The 22,274-nt window shown below is 26.5% G+C and overlaps 1 protein-coding gene across 1 annotated transcript; it reads left to right on the top strand.

The window, feature by feature from the left end:
- Positions 1-5,124: 5,124 nt before the first annotated feature.
- Positions 5,125-21,943, top strand: LOC107437965 (cuticle protein 10.9). Its single transcript, XM_043052669.2, has 5 exons — positions 5,125-5,616; positions 13,115-13,210; positions 15,870-16,049; positions 20,625-20,793; positions 21,702-21,943. Exons 1-4 carry the CDS (start codon positions 5,605-5,607, stop codon positions 20,757-20,759), a joined length of 423 nt encoding a protein of 140 aa, XP_042908603.1. The 5' UTR covers positions 5,125-5,604; the 3' UTR covers positions 20,760-20,793; positions 21,702-21,943.
- Positions 21,944-22,274: the final 331 nt, after the last annotated feature.

Genomic DNA, 22,274 nt, shown 5'->3' with positions numbered 1-22,274 from the left:
CTTAAATAACAACAAAAAAACTACCTCTTTTTTTTAAAATCAAATTCATCATTATACTCCCCTTTATATCAATTCCATTACCAGAAAAAGATATTTATTTTACTTTATTTTTTAAACATCCATCTTAAATAACAACTAAAAAAACTACTTCTTTTTGGTATCAAATTCATTATTATAATCCCTTTTATATCAATTCCATTACCAGAAAAAGATATTTATTTTACTTTATTTTTTAAACATCTATCTTAAATGACAACTGAAAAAACTACTTCTTTTCGGAAACCAATACATTATTCTACTCCCTTTTATATCAATTCCATTACCAGAAAAAGATATTTATTTTACTTTATTTTTTGATCATCTTTTTTACAATTAAAAAAACAATTTTTTTTCGGTACCAAATTCATTATTATACTCCCCTTTACATGAATTCCATTACCAGAAAATGGTATTTATTTTACTTTCTTTTTTAAACATCTATCTTAAATAACAACTAAAACACTACTTTTTGGTATCAAATGTATTATTATACTCCCCAATTCCATTACCAGAAAATGATATAGAGTGAAGCAAAGATCTAAAAACTGAAAAATATCTAAAAAAAAACACATTTGAAACAAGAAATGTCCACTAATACCATATTAATACACCGCCTTAGCTTTCCTAGGTAAAGTATGCATCGAACTTCCAAGACAGAACCACTGCATAAGTTATGAACTCCGTTCACTTTTGCAGAGTTATAATGCAGAGTATAATAAAAGAAAATGTATTAAAAGGTGACAAGCAATGATTTGATCAAAATTTAAAATCAATTATTTTTAATTAAAAATCGAGGACATTTCGAGAAACCGGAAAGTTATCAAAAAAAAGAATTGAACAGAAATCAAATGTTGTCAATAATAGGTTAAGATAACCAATTAAAACTGCTTTATAGATTAAAAAAAAAAATCTTGGATGTTACTCTTGCAGAGGAAATGTTACCCAAAAGGTAACGGCCGAAAACAAACTCACAAGACTTGAAAGGTGGGTAAGAATTCCTTTTCAAGCAAGACAGAGATTCACTAAATTCTTTCTTTGTTCTTGCATTTAGTAATAGCTATGTCACATCTTAAAGAAAAGCTTTTAGTTAAGCATAATATGCACGCAAAATTTCGTAATAAGGTATGTAGCGCAAAATGCAAAGCAAGAATGTTACTGATGCATACAGTTGATCGCAACAGTTATAAATATAGCACATTATTTTTAGAGAAAGTTATTGCAATTAACGAAATAAATTGTCTACGAAAAAAAATACAAAATAAACCTGTAGCATAAAATAAGATTTTACTAGCTGTTGCATAAACTCAGTCGAACACAAATCCATGATGGCGGAAGATATCATAAAACTAAGTTAAAGTCATCAATTCCCATTATGACTTTAGAGAGGGAGACATCATTTATTAAGCGGGTTTTCTTTCCTTAAATGAGATTAAACGAACTGAAAAAACTTTTGATGGGACAAGGAAAAAATCACTGACATCCAGATACTATAATTATAAATTAAAGCAACATGCATAAGATTTAAGATAAGATATAAGGAAATAACTGCTAAAATATTCTAAATTTCACAACTTATAAAGTTTTGCTGTTTAGTTTCCTTTAAAAGCGTGTTGATATATAATATATTCAGTATTAAAAAAAAATTCTAAAAGTTAGAAAACGATTCAAAGAAGTTTCTTTAAGAAACCTTTTTTTCTCCCCTTAAAGTACAGATTTTTCTTAAAAACAAAAACGATTCAAAATGACAATAGCTTAAAGAATTTCTTTTTTTAAAAAAATCATTTTCTTTATTCACTTTCAAGCAGTATTTTGATCTGCCAAAAGAGATATTAAAACCCTTATTTGGTGTTGAATTGTTTGGTGATAAGCTGTTTAAAACATGAATCAAGTTTCCAAAAATGAAAGATTAAAAGAGAAAAGCAGAAAGCTGTTCTGAAAGAACAGTAATTTAATGATTTGTTTAATTAAAAAATTTCCTTCTTTTTCTCACCCTAAAAAAAGATTCTTCCTTTGAAAATAAAATAGGATGTTTCAAAAAAATCTTATACTGTGATGAGTTACGAGAGTAATATCGTATCACTTCATTATCATGAAATTATTTATTTAATGATGATAAGCTGTTTTACTATGAAAATTTGTGAAGATAATTCAGCATATTTCGAATAGAAGATGTGAATTCAAATTTTACCTACACTTCACGGTCTTTTTTGAAGATGTAATAACTATTGTGAATCGATGTACTAACTATTGTGAATCGATGGTGAATAATAATGTAATGGTTAACAATATGAATCAGGAGTAAATGCAATATATAATAAGTTTATTTTTTTTAAGAAAATTTATCGTGATCTATTTATTTTTTGCTTGGAAAAATAATTAAAATGGAACTAAAATGAATACTAAATTAATGAATAAATTAGTATGAATTAATTAAATCATGAATAAAAATAAGATTTGAATAAAGGGAAAGTAAATAGATAAAAGTTTGTATTTTAAAAATTTAAAATATATTTATAAGATTTATTTTTTTGTAGAAATTTTTCTTTCTTCTTTTGCTCCTTTTCCTTAAAAAAATTTTTTTTTGCCGAATTTGTTGTTAGTAAATTTAATCCCGAAGTTGTGTCATTTTCGAAAGAGCTTTTACTTCAAAAATAAAAAGCATTTAAACAGAATAAAATTCTTCAACATCAATAAAAGAATTTCGAGATATACGATTATTTCAAGATTAGGATTTTAAATAATAAAATATTTTAAGAAATATTTATACCATTTTTCATACAACTAGGAATAATTAAAAAGTGATTGTCCTAATTATGTAAGATAAATTAACTAAGAATAGAAGTCACATTTTGCTACACACTAGTTGCTGAAGAAAAGAAGGATTTTTTTTTTCATCACGATTATTTAACAATAGAACACTTCAATGTCCTGAATGAAGCTAGGCTGATAACAACGGGGTAATGTCTTCTTAACAATTGCTCCCCGTGTCTGAAGTTCATTAAAATATTCTATTTTTCACCAAGTAACTTAGAAGTATTGTTTAATTTCACTTTTTAAGGAGAAATTTATGACTGGGCTTGGCTCTTTTAAAAAATAATTAGGTGCAAAGTGATACAATACAGTCTAGTATTACAATAGCTTTTCAGTTCTTCTTTTTTGAGGTATAAAAAGAGCAAAAATAAAATTGCTTCTAAAATACGTTTAAATTAAGGAACATTCAATTAAAAATATTTATTCACAAAACTGCTAACATAGAAAATTTAAATATGAATGTGCTAATTTAATTAATGTGTATAGTTATGCAAAGTTAACACCATAGTTGCGTTAGTTAACAACATATTTTATTCCATAACATTGAATTAAAGTTTTGAATTTACCATTATCAAAGCTCATCTCCGAAGCCTTGTAATTCCAAACCCATCACAGAAGACAAGAGAACTCCTGGATCAAACACTGCAAGAAACTAGCTTTAGTAAAGGACTTCTGGATGGAACTAAGTCATATTTGCGTTACATAGAGATGAAAACACGAAAACCTTCCATGATCCAACGTCAAGAGAATTCTAATCTATGATCTGTCCACCATTGACGATATTTTACGTCAGCACTGTGGTCGGTGCGAGCCAGGAGCAGATTTTGTATAAACCAGTTATCACTGGGATTTGAACCTGGGTTACTTCATTGGGAGGCGAGCATTCTATCCCCTAAGACAGTAATTGAGAGGATAATGAAAAACACTATTATAATATCATCAGATGTGCTAAAAGAGATGCAAAAGGAAAATAAATGGACCACCTTGAATAATTTCTGATCTAATAATTGAATCTTCACGTTCTAGAACTTAAATTTAATGGTTGGAGGGGGTGCCCTCAAATATGAAATATGTTAATTAATTAGTGCAAATGATATTTTAAGTTACGACAGATTTTCTAGATGCGTCTATCCCCTAAAATTTGGAGATCAGAAATCCAAACCCATCAACAAAAAAAGGTATGTTTATTCAGAGAGAATACGCTTTTTTGTCTGATTTCGAAACTTAAAATATCGTCTGCATTAATTAATTAGCATATTTGAGTTCAGTCCCTAGAAACATTAAGATTAAGTCCTAGAACGTGAATATCCAATCTTTAAATCAAAACTTATTCAGAGTAACCAATTTTATTTATTTATTTATTTATTTTGCGCACTGTACATTTATACTTAGTGACTGTTTTTCGAGAGCATTGAAGGTATTTTATTTTTAAACATGAATATGATTTAAAATGCCTGAGCAAAATTAATTTATTATTGCAAAAATTTAAAATTGTAGGAATGTTACAATGAAACCTAACTTTATTTCCTAATCTAAATTTCTTAGTTTTCATCAGCTACTAAATATTACGCAGAATTTACTAATATCAGAAATTTTTTTTTAGTTCTTTAATAGAGGTTTAATAAATAAACTTTTAAATGAGAAGTACTTAAATTTATGAGTGTTTAACGCACTCAACACTTTAAAAGCTCAATTTGTATCATATTTTAAACATTTCTTCTTACATCTTAGATAATTCTCTATGTGAATAAATTAGCTAGATTGATAATTCCTAATCCCTAAATATTCTGTTTTCCTTTCACCTAAACAGAAAGTTTAAGAACATCGCATTTTTAATGAATAAAATAAAAGAAGAAAGAGGAAAGATTACAATTTCAAATACACTTTAAAATTACTTTTATTCTTCCTCAAACTTCTAATTTCACTAGAAGACGTTTTTAATGGTACGGTATAGGTTTCATCATTGATGATCGATCAAGGACAAATTTTAACCATTATTTTGCTGTGGGAAAAATTTGTCCTTTCAAACCTTTGTTAATTGCATTATTAATTTCGTGTCAAGGATGGTGCAATTAGTCTCTTCATGTACAAAGGAAGCAAAGGGGTGTGGGTTAAACCTTACACCATCTGAAACATTAATGATAGATTACCCTTACTAATAACAGCCTGTTTCAAGTGCAAAATCTTCCAAAAACGTTCTATTAAAGACTTGTTTGACAGTGTAGGGGTGCTTGTGCAACGGGCAAGGCAAAATGAAATTCTTCCCCTCAGACCACACCACAGGACACACCTGAGGTAAGTAATATACCAATATGTCATCATCTTGACCCATTAAACCTGGACGAACACCACAATCAGAAATCGAACAAAAAAGAAAAGTGTATAGCTCTCGGCAGTTATTGATTAGTTTTCAGAACTGGTAGCGGTAATATTCTAAAGGAGGGTCTTCCCCACGCCCTCGCCTCTCTACTCTGCCAGACAAAGACCGAGACTACCGATAATTACAATAACAAAAGAATAAAAATAAAAGAAAGTTTTGTTTCAGACTGAAATAAGTGGGGTAGAGTGTTGTGACCCAGTGTGGATGGAAGGAACGAATAGCCGGATGGACAGGATTGAAACATCTCCTCCCTCTGTTTGACCTCCACCCTGTGTTCGATGAGTGTATAAAAGGGATGAACACTTTCATCTTCATTCATCCCGCTTTTTGAATCCTTCGTTAAGTTCCTACTTTTAATCCTTGAAGCAATTACCATGATCGCCAAGGTAAGTTTGGACATTGTTTTTTTGGCAGTTTTTATCTGGGAGTTGTTGTTTAAGAGGGCGCTATATCGCTGGAGATATTTTCCATGGTGATTTCGTTTCACCTTCATTGTTATTTTCAAATTTAAAGCTTAGAGAAAAGTGAGTTCTGATAAACCTAGAGTAAACCATAAAGCTTCAAATGCTGAATAAATGCTTTAAAAATGAAAGTAAATTATTGCAAGATTACTTCCTGTCTGTGTAATCCAGAGTAATCCAGCCATAATTTGGATATTTTGAATTTTTTGAATTTGGAAATTGTGATTTTTTTTTAGCATTTGAAACTTTATGATTTACTCCAGGCTTACATGAACGTATTTTCTCTGTACATTAAATTTTAAATTACTTACGTAGGTGAAAAAGAACATGCCATGAATGTGTTTGTGGTAAAGCGATCTTTTAAATCCATATTTGGAGTTTGTTTATCGACCGAATTAGCTCTCTGTACTGCAATAACTCTCAAGAAACCGTATTTTGAAAATTAATGCGAGGCAAGGTTAATGCTACCTAATTAAAGAAAAAAACTAAAATATGTTCTGATCAAATTGAACCTCAGTATTGTAATCGACTGATTTAGAGTCTCTGTTCTGCAATAACTCTCAAAAACAGCATCTTGAAAATTTATACGGGGCAAGTTTAATGCTACCTGATTAAAGAAAAAAACTAAAATATGTTCTGATCGAATTGAACCTCAGTATTGTAATCAAATTTAAGAAGTACAATAATGTTGTTCAACATATCAAGATTTTAAGCTTTCGGCAAACTATGTTACATGGTGCAACGCACTTGAAGAATTGATTAGTAAAGCAAGTAATCAAGTTTCTAACATGTAATGAAAATGTGGAAAATTGTAATTTTGCATTACAGAAATTAATTTATTTGAAATAACATAACGAATATGACGTAAATTTATATCAAGAAAAATCCCATGCATTTAAATAAAGAGAAAATTCGTTCTCGTATAAAAGTATTCAATTTTAAGTGAAGACTATTAATCAAAATATCCTTTCGTTGCTCCACAACATTTGTTAACTAAAATAATTCCGAATAAATTGTTGGAGCCGAAGTTTTTTTTTAACGCTTATGTTAAAGCATAGGAAACTATTACTGTGGAATAATTTATAAATCAAAAATTGCTTTTGATTATTAATTTTTAAATATAATACTTCGAAACATCAAAAAGAACACTACGTTTTGAGCAAACGATTTTATAAATGATTTTAGAAATAGTTTTCAAATCTTGTAATTTAAAGTTTTCTGGGAAAGTTGGTCAAATCAGGTATTTTAGAAAACTTAATTCTAAAGCAATAATATTTTAAATTGATTTGAAATTTAATTTTATCATTGCTTATAAAATACGTATGTTCGTCTGTACTTTAAAATTAGCAATTTTTTTTAATAAAATTTATTAAAATTTTTATTTTACTCAAAATTTTCTACATTAAAATTCATTACTTCAATACCAAAAATATAATTTTACTTAAAAATAAAATGTCAGAAAATTAATTAAGACTTAATCACATATGAGTTTGGTAGAAAGGAAATAAATATCGATATCAAACTGTATTGTTCATAAAATTAAAGCAGAAAAACTTTTATTTCTTATTTTTTAATCATTTTAATTCATACCTACAAAAAATGTCTATTGTAAGAAGATAGTATGGATTAATATAAATTATAGGAAATATGTGAAAAGAATAAAATTTTTTCCTACATAACGGTTCTGTGCATACCGTATGCGATTTTCAAAGTTAGAAATCTAGGAAGACTTAACGTTACAGTCTTTTATAATCATTACAATACACTGGAAAAATAGTTAAAACTTCTGATTTAAAATGTACCAAATAAAATACACCACAACAGATAAAATTACATTGAATTGAAAACTAATTTATGTTATAAAATGTGAAGAAGATGGCTTAATCGCAGAAAAACAAAATCAAATAAAAATATATATTAAAATTAAATCAAAGTTAAATTTACATTTTTATTATTATTTATCAAAATATTAAATATTATGTTTTGAAATTGTATTTGTTAGTAACTATTTTAATGTAGTAATTGTAGTATGTTTGTTAGTAATTAGTTTTAATTTAATTTTTTTAAGAAATGAAGTGTTTAAATTTTTTTCAGACTATAAATTATGATCTAGAAAATGTAGAAAATATGACTATAAGACTTTTTCAAGACAAAATAAGGCCGTTTCGTAATACATTTAAAATTAAATTTTACCAAGTAAACCAGACGATAAAACGTGTGAAAATTTGTTTTTTTCATGACACGAGAGGTAACTCGGAGTGAGAAATTATATGGTGAAAATAAGTGTTATTTACTGTGTAATTTATGAGCTAATCATTCAAAAAATATAACCGAAATATAACAAATATATCATGACGAAATTTTTTTGCACTGTTAGTCGTTAAATAGAGTTAAATAAAGGTATGGTAAATATGTCTTGCTATTCAATTCTTTTTTGCTTATTTTGTTCGCTCTGGTAAAGGGAAATATTTGTTTCTAAAAGCAATAATTTTATAACAATAATGGCAACAACAAAAAAATATATATATTATATAATTCTCGCTCCAAATTATTTACTGATCAGTCTGATTAATTTCATAGTGCTTTCTGAAAAAAAAACTTCGGTTACGTCAATTGTTCTGGAAAAAATATTGTAATGTAAGAACTTGTGCATTTATGAATAGTTAAAAAGTTTCATAAGTTCCGAAAATGTCCCATTGTCTCCGATGCCTTCTCATGGGTTTAAAAAATCAAGTCTTGAGAATAAAACTATGGTAAAAGTGTTATCAACTAATCATCTAGTTCGAAAAAAATGCTAAAATAAGATTTTTATCATGAGCTCTAAATTGCAGTTTCGCTTAATGGGATATATACAAAAAAACATTATAAAATAATATCTATTTAGCTATTTCTTTTAACATAATCATATTAAGCTGGAAAACAAATCGTAAATACTGTCCCTTTTTTTGCGAGAAAAAAAAGTAATAAAAACAATTATTCTTTTCTCGCTTTACTTCTTATGTTTACAAAGGAGAACAAATTTTTTGTTGCTTTTATATAAATACTTGATCTTGCATAATTTATGACTACGGATTCCTAGTCTGAAATTAGTCTTGCTCTTGAATCTACTGATTTTTCTTTAAAAATAACATTTTTATTCCTTTCTTGTCAAAATGTAGAAGCTAAAAATCGTCGTATATAAAAGGGGGAAACGTTGATGTTTCGACAAACATTTTGGGGAGTTAGGCACATTACAGAATTAAAATGGCATAATAACCCATGCTCGAAAATGTCATCATACACCAAGAGAGGCTCTTCCCTATCATGAAGAGATTTTTCGTGTGCGTCTGATCAGGTCATAATAGGGAAGAGCCCCTATCAGTAAATGACGACATTTCAGTGTATGATTCCTGTGCAAATTTAATCCTGATAATGTGCTTTAACTTAGTTTGTCGAACATTTATGCGATCCTCTGTTATATTTAACATTTTTAAACTTATAGATTTCGACGAAAATTAGACTAAAATGTCATTTTTAAAAAAGTCTGCAGATTGGAGAAAGAAACTGATTGCATATTTGAAATCAGCAATACGAAAGTATCTGAGATCTGTTCAAAAATCCTGTGCCTCAGAAAATTTGTTCCCCAGTATAATTTAGAAACAATTTAGAATTACATTCAGAATATCAACAATTCAGAATTTCCTCAATATTACGTAAAATAGACAGAGCTGTATTTTCTTATATTATTTTCTAAATAAAGTTTATGCATGAAAGCTGAAATTTTGAGTTTTGATATAAAGACGAAGTTTCGAGAGTAACTGATATAACATCCAAACAAATACACACTTATTTCTGATAACTTAATATTTTAACAAAAAAAAAAACTAAAGTTAATAGTTGTTACATATACAAAAGCTAATACTCCAGATATTAAAACACGATTTAGGAATATGGTTTGTATTATTTAAATAAAAGATTTCCTACCATGATGTACTCTCGAAATCTTATTGTGATAGGCAGTTGAACTAAAATCATTCATTTATGTAAAGCGTGTAGAAAGAATAACTTAGTAAAAAATAACTTAAAAGAATAATAACAAGAATAACTAAAAAGTAGAACACTCACATTTACATTCATTGAAGACATTAGAATAGATTTAAAGAAATGAACTGTTATTGACCTTGATACATTGTTATAATAATTAGTCCAGTGCTTCTATTTGTGATTGATTGGATATATTTGATGATGCAAATGCATTAAGATTTACATAAACCTTTTGTTATCTAATGTTCTAAAATAATAAGGATCTAAAAAACGTAAGAGCTTTCTAATTTTACAAAGAAGGTTATTTTATTAGATCAAGTACTGATTTAAAAAGCAGGTTTTTTGTCGCTAAGGAATCTGAAAAATATATTCATCATTGAGTATTATTTTAATAAAATTAGTTCATAATAATCATTATCAGTTGCTGTTCTAATACATTACGAAAATTATCAGAAAACTGGTGCTCAAATGCATCAGTTTAAAAATATTTATTTCTTTATAGTATACACACATAGAGTATTCGGATCTAGTAATCACATATACTATTCATACATGCGTAAAGGGATTCCAAAATTAGGATTTAAAATCTTTTCTAGAAGGTATAGATCAGTCTTACTAGAAATATTTTTTAAGAACTTCAGGCGCAATTTGTTCAATGTTTCGGATGTTAATAGTTATTTACGTTAAACTATATTCACTAAAAGTTAAAATTCACCAAAAAAATTATCATTACTTACGAAGCGAGTTGCCCTTTCTAAAAACAAATTAATTGAAAATATTCGAAAGAAAGATAAGATTTAAGTTTTTATTTTTTTGAAAATTACATATCAATTCGTCAATGATTGATTTTACCACAACATTATGCTATTATTATGCACTCAATTGCGTTGAATATCTAAAATGATTATTAAATCAAACACCGTCACTTTTTATCTATCATAGGTAAGTTTCAGTTTGTTGCATTTATTACGTACTTTAATATTACGCAGAGAAAAGTAGATAAATGATTTTATACAATTACGCAAAATCACATAATAACATTTTAAAAGCATAGAAAAAAATTATTTAAGATTTACAGAATTTACAAGTGAAAAAAAAATCTTTTTCACCATTTTTAATTTTTATAACTAAACAATATCGTAAAATTTTAATATTTATTAAACCTTTGACACAGAATTTTTATTAAACATATTTCTCATTATTTTTTTTATTATTTTGTATTAGTTTAGCATTTCAATCAATTATGGTTACAAAGTACAGCATGCAACATCGGTGTTGTTAAAGATAAAAATTTTCAAAAACGGACAATTTCCGAACAAAAATTTTTCACATTTGCATTTGGATCTAGGGGAAGCAGTTAATCATCATTGAAATTACTTTTACTTACAAAGTTAAGTATTGATAAATTTTTTAATATGAAGGAAAATAAAAATTCTTGAACTTTTTTTTTTGGGATTTTACATTTAGGAAGAAATATACTTCTGATATAACAGCAGATTTTTTAAATAACTATTAAACTGTTTTTTATGATCAGGAATAACCAAATATGTTTTTGAGAGTCAGAAAAAAAAATATGTAAAAATGATACCAGTGTCCCATCTGTGTCAAAGAGTTAACAAAATATTGAATAAAAAGTCTAATTTTGACTTAAGTACAAAATTATATAATTTAATTAAACAATTATAAATTAAATAATATTTATACTTAATAGATTGAATAAATCGAAACTGGTGATAAAAATTATTGAAGGAGATTTATCCTCAATTTAGTTGTTTATAATAAAAATTCAAAAATGCTAGAGCATGCGATATGATGTGCCAGAAATTCCAATTGTTTAAACTGATAAATTTAATAAGTTTTTTTTTTTTATCAGAATAAGCCCCTTGATGGAATTTTGAGGTGGCTTAGCAAAATGGATGTTTATACAATGCCAAAACACAGAAGGTGAATAGTAAAACGCATTCATCGATTTTCTGAGAAATATATTTCCAATTTATATTATTATTTTTTTGTTTGGCAACGATGACAAACTGCCGCATCTGTCTAACTTTCTAATTTATGCATTTAAATTAGCTTCTTAGATTGTTTCTATTAGCCTTGCGTCTATTACATTACTTCTATTACATTGCGTCTACGTTTATGTGTATTATTACAGAAACTATAGCAAATTGTAAATATGGATACAAATTTCCTATATTCTTATATTCCTAAGTTGTGGTAGAAGAGAACTTTAAAATTAAAGTTATATTATTATAATTATTATACATAGGTGTCAAAATTATATTGGTTCTTATGTGTAGTAGCTTGAATTTTTAAATTTTAAAATTATCTTAATTAATCTTAGTATCTATATTTTTAAATTTCAAAAATTGATTTTAGTAATTTGCTTTTATTATTGACTATTAAAGAATAAATTTGCAATTAAAAGAACCAATGATTTTTTTCAATATTAATTTTTTGCAATGAAAGAAAATCTTAGACATTTTTAATTAGTCTGACTTTGTCCCATTATTAAACTTCTATTAAAATTGTTTATGCTTTGGATAATAATAATATTTGAAGTCTGTTTTTTCTAATTTCCTTTCTCTTAAGAAAAGAAGTAATAAATTAAAACAAAGAAAAGTAATTGCCGTTACGTTACAAATAATATTTGCCATGTTCATACATTATTATAATTGCTTTGGTGCCAGTCATAAATATTTGTTAAAATATCATCAGTCAAAAATATTTGTTAAAATATCCTTTTTTCTCTCTTCGTATTGAAGGCATTTTCACCATGAACTGATGGAAATGCTGCAAGTGAAAAATAATAATATTTAAAAACGTTATGATATTTATCACATATTTCTGATATATACCAAAGCGGGTACATGAGTATTTATGTTTACTAATATAAATATATCAGTGTAAAATTTTTAATCTACTAATCAAGGGTTTCTGAGTTTAAATCAATAGAGTCTAAAATAATAATTAAATGATGGCCGACTTCTTTATTTAATTTGAAATATTACAATTATCAATATCAGTTTGTTTAAGAATTCTTTACTATTCTACTCCCTTCTCCAACTGATTCTTCAGTTTCATTCGTCATACCGTTTTTCTGTGGTGCTGCCATCTATACATAGAAATGATTATTACCACTAGTCGTCCATTCACCTTCTGAAAGATGGAGCCACTAAATAATTTTTAATTCAAGCCATTATGTGAAAAATCATTAGATTTAATTCTTTTATAGTTAAATTATTTAAATCATAGTTATTTGTTTGTTTTTACATCATCTGTTTAAAGAAGAAGGAAAATTTCACCACTATTATTAATTAAAGACAAATATTCCCGAACATTTTGATGAGTTGCGATTTAAATTTAAAGTATAATCACAAAAATTTCTTCTTTCTTATAGATTTTTCTGCTTTCTGCTGTAGTGGCAGCTACATATGCACAGTATGCTGCCCCATATCCTCAACAGTACGCTCCAGTTAAATCAGAAGAGATAAAGGTGGGTGTACTGAAAATATTTTTTTTATAAATATTGCTAACATTTCTGTATTCTAAATTTTAAACAGAGTCAAGAAAGAATTGATATTATATGCAAGAAAGCGATTTCTAGGTACTATTTCTAAGCAATTGTACGAAACAATGCGTATTTCTTGGATGAATTAGAGAAATCAAGCTAAATTTGCCTTTATTTTCCTTTTTAACTATTAATATACTGAAAATTGACGTATCATAACTACCGTAGGCGATTCAAATTGAGTTACTTTTCTCTACATGTTTAGAACATTTACTTTAAATCATATTGTTTAACTACTATTGTCAATTTTTGAGATTATTTCTGATATTATTTTTCATCTTAATTTTCATCTTAACTCAGACACTTATTTCCAGTTTATTTATCAAAACTATATGTTACTCTGCTCTTTCTCAATTTTAGTTCTGATATATATGTTGACAAAATAATTTCTGATAACTTCTCCAGACAATTTATTCTTGGTTTAGATATAAATAAGTATTTTACGTGCACGTCTTTGTCTATTTAAATTCCCTGGATCGCTTAAGTATTTATTAATTCTGAACGGACCAATGCCGAAAAATGAACGGCTAGACACTTACACTCACTATTAAGACAAATACTGCGCATATGATAACTAAAATAATTTTGTTTTTTTATCACACTATCAATTTAATTGTAATAGTTATCATTAATCATTACAATAATACCTGATAAACTTGATAATAATACCTCATAATAAACTTGCAATAATGTCTGAGAAACTCATGATAAACTTGAAAAACTTCCGGACGTTAAAAACATATCAGTTATATTGCCGAGTCACGATATGTTTTTTTATTTTATGATGAACTCCAGCAATATATTTTCGGAATAGTTTAGTATACATTAAAATGTATGACAGATTCTATGTTTTTTTTTTCTTAACAAAACGCTTTTATTTTTATTTTTTGAATTCTACTTTAAATTTATTTTGAAATAACTACAGTAGTCTCGATAATTCGAGGAGGACGGAACCGAGCCCACCTCGAACTTTCGAAAACTTGAATTATCGAAAACGTAGAATTTAAGAAATATTTAAATAAATGGAAACAATGCTATTTCTAAATTTCAGTATTTAATTGAAAAATATATCATATTTAAAGAAAATTTATTTACATTAGATGATCAGGGTACATTCACTGCATTACATCAAGTTTCAACATTCTTTATATTACTGCATCAGATTAATTGTACTTTAAATTACTGTCTAATGGTTTTTGTTTAAACTGTTCACATGTTTCAATGTTTAATACACAAACTTGTTTTTAAACATTCAGTCTCAGTAATTGCCGTAAAGCCAATCGTAGTAATCGTTCCACATGTTGTGTCTCAGTTGGTCATTGTTTGGGAGCAAGACTGATTTTTTTTCACTAGCTTGGATTTATAGGAAACTCGTTTTTTTTTTATTACAGCGGCCATGCCAAAACAAAAGAACATCTTCATATCTCTTAATTATGTGCAATTTTCTAGTTATTAAGGCTCAATTTTGGATTTGCTTATTTGTGAAAATTTTAAGTTACAAAATCAGAAGAAAAAAAACGTACTTTACCTGATATAAAATTTGATTCATTTAGATTTTGATTGATTTTGATTCTCAAAATGTGGTGAACTAGACGTTCTATTGAAAATATAGATTTAGAAGTGAATTATAATTTGCATTCCTCGTGTTAATTTTACAATTAGTTTTGTATATATTGGAAACTGTTTCACTGAATAAAACACATTCCCAAAACTACCAGAATACGGTAAAATTTACCATGTTTCTGGTTCTATGTGAACACCAAAAGGCTCTGTAACTTTTAAGGAAGCGTAACGATTTTGTTAAAATTAACCGTAAAATATTATTTTACATTAATTATTATATATTTATATTTATTATTAATGATTATTATACTGTTTAAAATCAGGCATATGCGTTTAAGTTGATATTTTTATAAATATGTCTTAGAGCATGGCATAAAACTCTTTTCTTTAGTTAAATTTATTTTTAAGTTTCAACTAGTTATTTAATGAGTGGTACTGAGAACTAAAGTTTTTAAAACCAGAATTGCCAGTAAACTGTTAACATATGAACAGAAAAATTACCAAATTAATGGTGATCTACCGTATATTTTGGTTTTTATTGCCAGAATTATGCTTTTTCTTCTTCGTTTTTTTAAATTTTTTTTTATACCGAAACGTCATTATTATATAGCGCTGTAGTTTCACCAGAATTTCTTTCTTCATGTTAAGTAAAATCAGAAATTTTTGAAAACAATGATGAAACTTATTTGACAAAAGATGATCTTTAAAAAAAATTTTTTGTTTGTTATTTATTAATTAATTCAATGATGGTAAAAAAAAGCTTTAATAGAGAGGTGTAGAAACTTTAACATCATTATGAACTACATAATTTTGAACGATAATATCCAAATCGGTTGCATATTATTTCTTGAGAAACTAAAATTTTAAATATTTCATTTTAAATTTAATTAAAAAAAAATTTTTCTCGCTACATAAAAAAAATAACCAATATTTCTGATAATAAAAAAATTCAATTATTCAAATTAAAAGTCTTGTATTTAAACGTCTTTTATTAAATTTTAATAACTCTTTGAAATTACAGTACCCACCACAACCTTACCAATTCGGATATGACAGCAATGATGAGTACGGCACAACTGCTTTCCGAAAAGAATCGGGAGATGGCAGTGGAAGAGTACAGGGAAGTTACGGTTACAAAGATGCTCAGGGTATTGAAAGAGTTGTTGAATACGTAGCTGATGAAAATGGATATCGAGCTCAGGTAAGGCGTAATTTTTTTTGAAATTGTTTCGAATAATTCAAATTTTGATATATTCGCACATTCAAGCGATTTTACTATTTAAATTCATGATATTTACAAAGGAAAACATGCGATATAGAACTACATGAATTTCATTACTTTTTTACGAATAGCATTTGCGTTTTTCCTTCCTGATTATAGTTACATTTCCTATTTCTCTAGAAATATAAAAAATTGAGGGAAAAAAGTCATACAGTACAGAGCAAATATAAAGTATTAATATAATTTGATATTTCTTCTCTGTAATTTCAAATAAGTGATGACTTATGCTAGAACAAAATCATATTTTTTTTTTTAATTTTCATGAAGATATTAAGAGAATATCAGTCATTTTATAAAATTTTTCTGTAAATTTAATACAAATGTTTGATTAATAAAAAATTCAGATAAAATTTCCAATAACATTGAATATAACTGAATAGAGTCCAATAACTGAACAAAGTTTGTTGATAAAAGTTTTGTTCTAGAAGATAATGAGAAATAAGTATCGAAGATTTTTATTTAATTTAATTTTATGTATAAGAAATCGCTGTTAAGATTTACAGCAAATAAAATAATGTAGATAAAATGCCTCCTTGTATCAAAGATAAAATTCAGACAACAGTAGTTCATGCACTGTGCACAAAAAAATAAATAAATAACGGACCACCCTGAATAATTTTTGATCTAATATTTGGATCTTCAAGTTCTAGGACTCAATCTTAATGGTTCTGAGGGTGTTCTCAAATATGCTAAAAAATTAGTTACGAAATTGTAAATTAATTTATGAAATTTGACACAAAAAGCACTTTCCCTGAATAAATATACCTGTCTTTCGACGGATTCAGATTCCCCCAAAATAGAGTGGGTAGCCGCAATCTGGGAAGTATGTCCTCATAATTTGGTCAGGAGAGCGATCCAAAGTTTGGACCCCTTAACGTTAATTTTACTTTTTGCATATGACACCATATCTCGGAAATTTTTTAAGCGAATTTGAAAGATTAATTTGAAAGATTCACATAATTGTAAAATTCGCTTATCTAAAGAATATTTTATACTAAAAAATTTTTAATAAAGATTTATTATTTTTTATGTTTTTATTTAATACTAGTCCAAAAAAATTGAATTGTAAGATATAAAATGTTTTACATCATTCCAAAGTTTGCAACTTTAAGTGCAAAATACAAAATTTGAGCAAAATCGGTTGAATAGCTCCTGAAAAATCGAATTGTAAAGAAGTCGTATTTTGAAAATTCGATTATGATTTGTTGGACTGTACTGTTGAAAGTAATGCATATTTTTTTTTCTTATTAAGAACCAATCAAAAGTGAACAGTCTAATTCAATTTTCGGCTAATTAATATATAATCTCCTTTATTGTAGTCTTACCAATGTCTATGGTGTCAAATTAATACTAATAAAAATATTTGTGTGTGCTGTTAAATTCTTAACAAATGAAACCAAATTATAATAATTTGTCCGGAACTGCCGTTCAATATAAAATTTATAATTTTTTACCAATATTTAAAATAATGTCATATTTTAAAACCAACATTCAACAATTAGGAAATAAGTTTAGAAAAATAAATGCAAAAATGGTAATTTTACGCTAGAGAAAGCAGTTCTTTTTAAATCGCTTTTGTGAGAGTTTGATTTAATAACACCTCTATAAACATCTCTTATATATTGTATTTAATCTACTTATTATTGCACACATAATACGGGTAGTTTCATTCTATATAAATATTACTTTCACATTTGCAGCTAATTTTCCTATATAAAAGCAATATTTTACAGTTTATTTAATTAAATTTTTTTATAGTTTAAATTTTAATATTACATACTCCTAATATTTTAGATTATAATAATCAAATAGATTTGTAATATACAAGATAAAAAATGTTTGATAGTATTTTAAACTATACAAACATTTTTAAAACCGCATTTGTCGCATTAACTTGAAATGATTACAGCAAAGTCTTTTCTAAAAAGAGTTTTATTTAGATATTGTATTAAAAGTAGAAATCAAAGCTAATTCAATTCCGTTTAAATAAAGTGCAACCATCGCAGGAATAACTAAAATTCATTTAGTGAACCATTGTTTTCATATACTATTTTTTTCTTCTTTTTAATAAATTATGCTGCAAATCTTTCCTAAAGCTGTATTTTGTAGAATTAGTAAGTAATTTCAACATTGTTTATTGAAGAAAAACGATAAAAAATAATAAAATGCGCGTAAGAATGCACTGACAAAAAAATTACGATCAAAAGTACTCGGAATATGGTAAAATTTACAGTGTTTCCGGCTCTGGGGGAACCACCAGAAATCTCGGTAATTTTTACCGCAATGCTCTGGTAATGATTTTGGTAAAATTAGCAACAATGTATAGTAAAATTTGGTAATTTCCTCATGATACCTTAGAGCACGGCATAAAAACCCTTTACTTGCTTAAATTTGTTTTTTTAACACTAGATTGTCGGAGGAAGTCATTTTGACTGTTTTTTAATTTGAGTTAGAAAAACAACGATGTATATAATGACACAATTTCTTAGAATTTTNAACTAAAATTCATTTAGTAAACCATTGCTTTCATATACTATTTCTTCTTCTTTTTAATAAATTATGCTGCAAATCTTTCCTAAAACTATATTTTGAAGAATTGATATGCAGTTTCAACATCATTTAGTGAAGAAAAACTGTTAAAAAAAAATAGTTGATAAAAAAATTACTAACAAAAGTACCTGGAATATGGTAAAATTTACCGTTATTCTTGCTTCAGGCGACCACCAGAAAGGTCGGTAATTTTTACATAAATGCTTTGGTAATGATTTTGGTAAAATTAACAGCAATGTATGGTTTCATAGCATATAGTGAAATTTGGTAATTTCATCATGATATCTTAGAGCACGGCATAAAAACCATTTATTTGCTTAAATTTATTTTTTTATTACATATTATTTTTTACTAAATGTGTGGTAAAAAGAACTATAATTTTGAAAACCGGAATTTGCAGTAAACCTTTTCTCGTATGAACGGAAAAATAACCAAATGAATGGTTTAAATACTATAAGTTTTGATTTTATTAACCAGAATTATATATCTTTTTTTTTTCTTTCAAAAGCGTCCTTACCGTACAGAATGATAGTTTTACCAGATTTTTTTCCATGTCTGTGCTAAATTATCAACTTTAGCAAGTGTGTTGTTCAGAAATAAGATATATTAAATACTTCATAAAAAATGCTAAAAAATTTAATAAAGGACAATTTCGAGATTTATAATGAAATGCTTTCTTAAAAAATATAAAATGAAATAATAATTATCTGTTTTTGATCATTTTTCCTATAACTTTTGGGGACTTAGCGTCTAATAAATGTGATAACTTTTGGTACACTTTTATGACTTAAAAAATAGTATTTTAATAATTTTTAATCAGTTTGTATGCCTTAACAAACCGTTTGTCTATGTAAAAATTGGATTGGATTTATCTTTGCTGATTGGAGCTTTGAATTTCAATAAAAAATTATAAGAAAGGTAAGAAATTCGGTTCAAGTAATCGTTCTGTCAGTTTGATGGTATATAAATATCTAATTATTTTAGTCTAGGGGATTTTGTTCATGAAAAATGCGATAGTTAAAAACAAGTAATAAAATTTATTAAGTTTAATTAATATTTAAAAAACATATTTTATTGCATTTATGAGTTTCTTCTAAGCTGAATATTTCTATTTAAAAATCACATTTTATGTCATTATTTAACACTCAGGTTTTAGGAGTATAAATAAGAAACCTATATGTGAAAAAAGCTATTTTTTTGTGGTTATTTACTGCACTTATAAACATAGAAAGACTTGCTTTATCATAAGCTGCAATTATCTGAATTGTTCAAATTAATACAAAACAAGTTGAGTTTTAAATATTTAGAAGGAACATATGATTGGACATCCTAAATTTTAATTGCTTTAATATACTGTTGCAATTTACATTTCTTTGCTTGAAAACTGTAATTTTGTGGAATGTTTTGAAATTATAATTAAAGAAAATTAATATAAACTTTGAGGAAATAATTTTTTATGTGTTGAAAATATTTGCTGTTTTTGTGAGTTTTATACATTTTCTATTTTGTATTATGTATCTAGGTGGGTGTATATATTTGGTGTTTTGAATATTTAATATAATTTTTATTCTTAAAAAAAGATAAGCTGATTAGTATGGAAGATTTTTTTTCGAAACTTCTAAATCATTTATAAAAAATATGACTTTTATAATAATTTTTTTAATGTAATAAATGCAGAAAAATCATTTAAAAAATTGTTTACTAATTTTAATTTTAGTACAATAGTATCCTAAATAATCTTGAAATAAATATTATTACCATTGTCTTTAAAATATTTTAACGTGAACTTATGACAATTAAGAGGCATTTAAAATTTGTTATCTTTCAATAATCTTGTCATTTTTTTTCTCTATAATTTTTTTCATAATAATATATTTTTATAAATAATTTTCACAATGAGACAGGACTTAAACTATCTAGCATAAAATATTTAATTTGTTTTAGGTAAAAACCAATGAACCAGGAACTGAAAGCAAAAGCCCTGCTGATATTGAACTCTACGCCAATCCCATCCATGTAAATTATGTACCACCACAGAAATATCAATCTGTTGATGCTGCCTACAAGCCCCAATATTAAGACAATGACTGGTTCTTTTATTCCTTCATCTGAGGTAAGTAATTTGAGATTGGTGTATGCATAGTGTTCTGTACAGACCACTATTAATATATAATTTTGAAGCACTTGCAAAAAAGCCAAAAATAGAAAAATAGAATAATTTTGAAGCACATTAGGTGCCTTCAATTAATATTTGAAAAAAAAACGTAAATTAAGAGTCACTAATGAGGAAGGCGGGATTGAAAACATCAAAATCAGATTGATTGCCGAAGGAAACAGAGAGAGCTGAAATGTTTTCTTTTAAAACATCTCTCAGACAATCGAACTAATTTGGTGTTTTTCTTCCTATCTTCTTTGCTAATGATTCGACAGATTTCGATATCCGTCGAATCATTAGTGAGATTTTGANTATTTTAAAATGAATTTAAATTACTTTTAATTACAGATAAGCTATCATGAATCTTTATTACTTTAAATATTTATGAAATTTAAAGTAATTATTTTAAATATAAGTTGTTGAAATATTATTATTTATTTTTAAATTAAATAAAAAATCTTGATAAAAAAATAAAAAAATATTGATATTTTTCTATTTTCCGCAACAAACTTTTGCTTTTTAGTTTCAATGAAATAGAAAAACTTGTATAAAATTTATGAATAGAATTTTGTAATTATATTTTTTATCACATTTATACTGTAATCTGATTAAAGGTTTAAATTTAATTAGCATTTTAATAATTAGAAATAAATAAAAATACTTGGGAAGTATAAAAATGAGAAGAAAGGCATTAGCAAGACGTATTAATGGAATATAAGTTTATAAATAAATTATTTCATAACACGAAATTAAACAGACAGAAATAAATAAAATTCTCTTTGAATGAGTAAAACATTAAAATAAAATTTTGATTTAATTATTGAAACTGTGTATTCGAAATATATAATATTATTAATTTATTTCAGAGTACTCATGTTTTGATTGGACGTTCATCCCTACCTGAAAAAGTATTTATTTGATGTCTAGCTCTTTCAATTATGGCTGCTAAAATGGCATTCAACGAATGCACGGCTTATTCTGAATCTATTGTCAGATTCATTGTTACTTAACTCTTTTTTCTCACCTTGACGTTTTATAAAAGAAAACATTTCGATTTTGTGTATTCATCTGTTATAAATAAATTTATTCGAAAAGAAAGTAAAAAGTATTTTATTGCGTGTGTATTTATTGTAAGCAATAATTAGTTCAATAAGAGAAATGAAAGCTTTGTCATAATCGTGGCTAATATGACACACACATGACATCACAGCTAATATGACACAGTGGCTAATATGACACCACAGTAAAATGATAAGAAAAAAAATTAGGACTTTAAAATGTTTTTTACGCAACAGTAAAATTAAAAATTTTAATATGTCTTTAACTTGGGTTACAGGAATTATATGATATATGTTATTCCTTTTGCGTTTCTGAATGAAGCAGAATGTCAGTATTTTCAAGAACTATAAATTTATTAAAAAGTTATTAAAAGTTTCCAG

Source organism: Parasteatoda tepidariorum, chromosome 4, assembly GCF_043381705.1.
Source record: "Parasteatoda tepidariorum isolate YZ-2023 chromosome 4, CAS_Ptep_4.0, whole genome shotgun sequence".
In the NCBI taxonomy this organism is placed as follows: Eukaryota; Metazoa; Arthropoda; class Arachnida; order Araneae; family Theridiidae; genus Parasteatoda; species Parasteatoda tepidariorum.
Note: the sequence above shows the minus strand (reverse complement) of the source record. Positions and strands in the feature narration are given on the sequence as shown.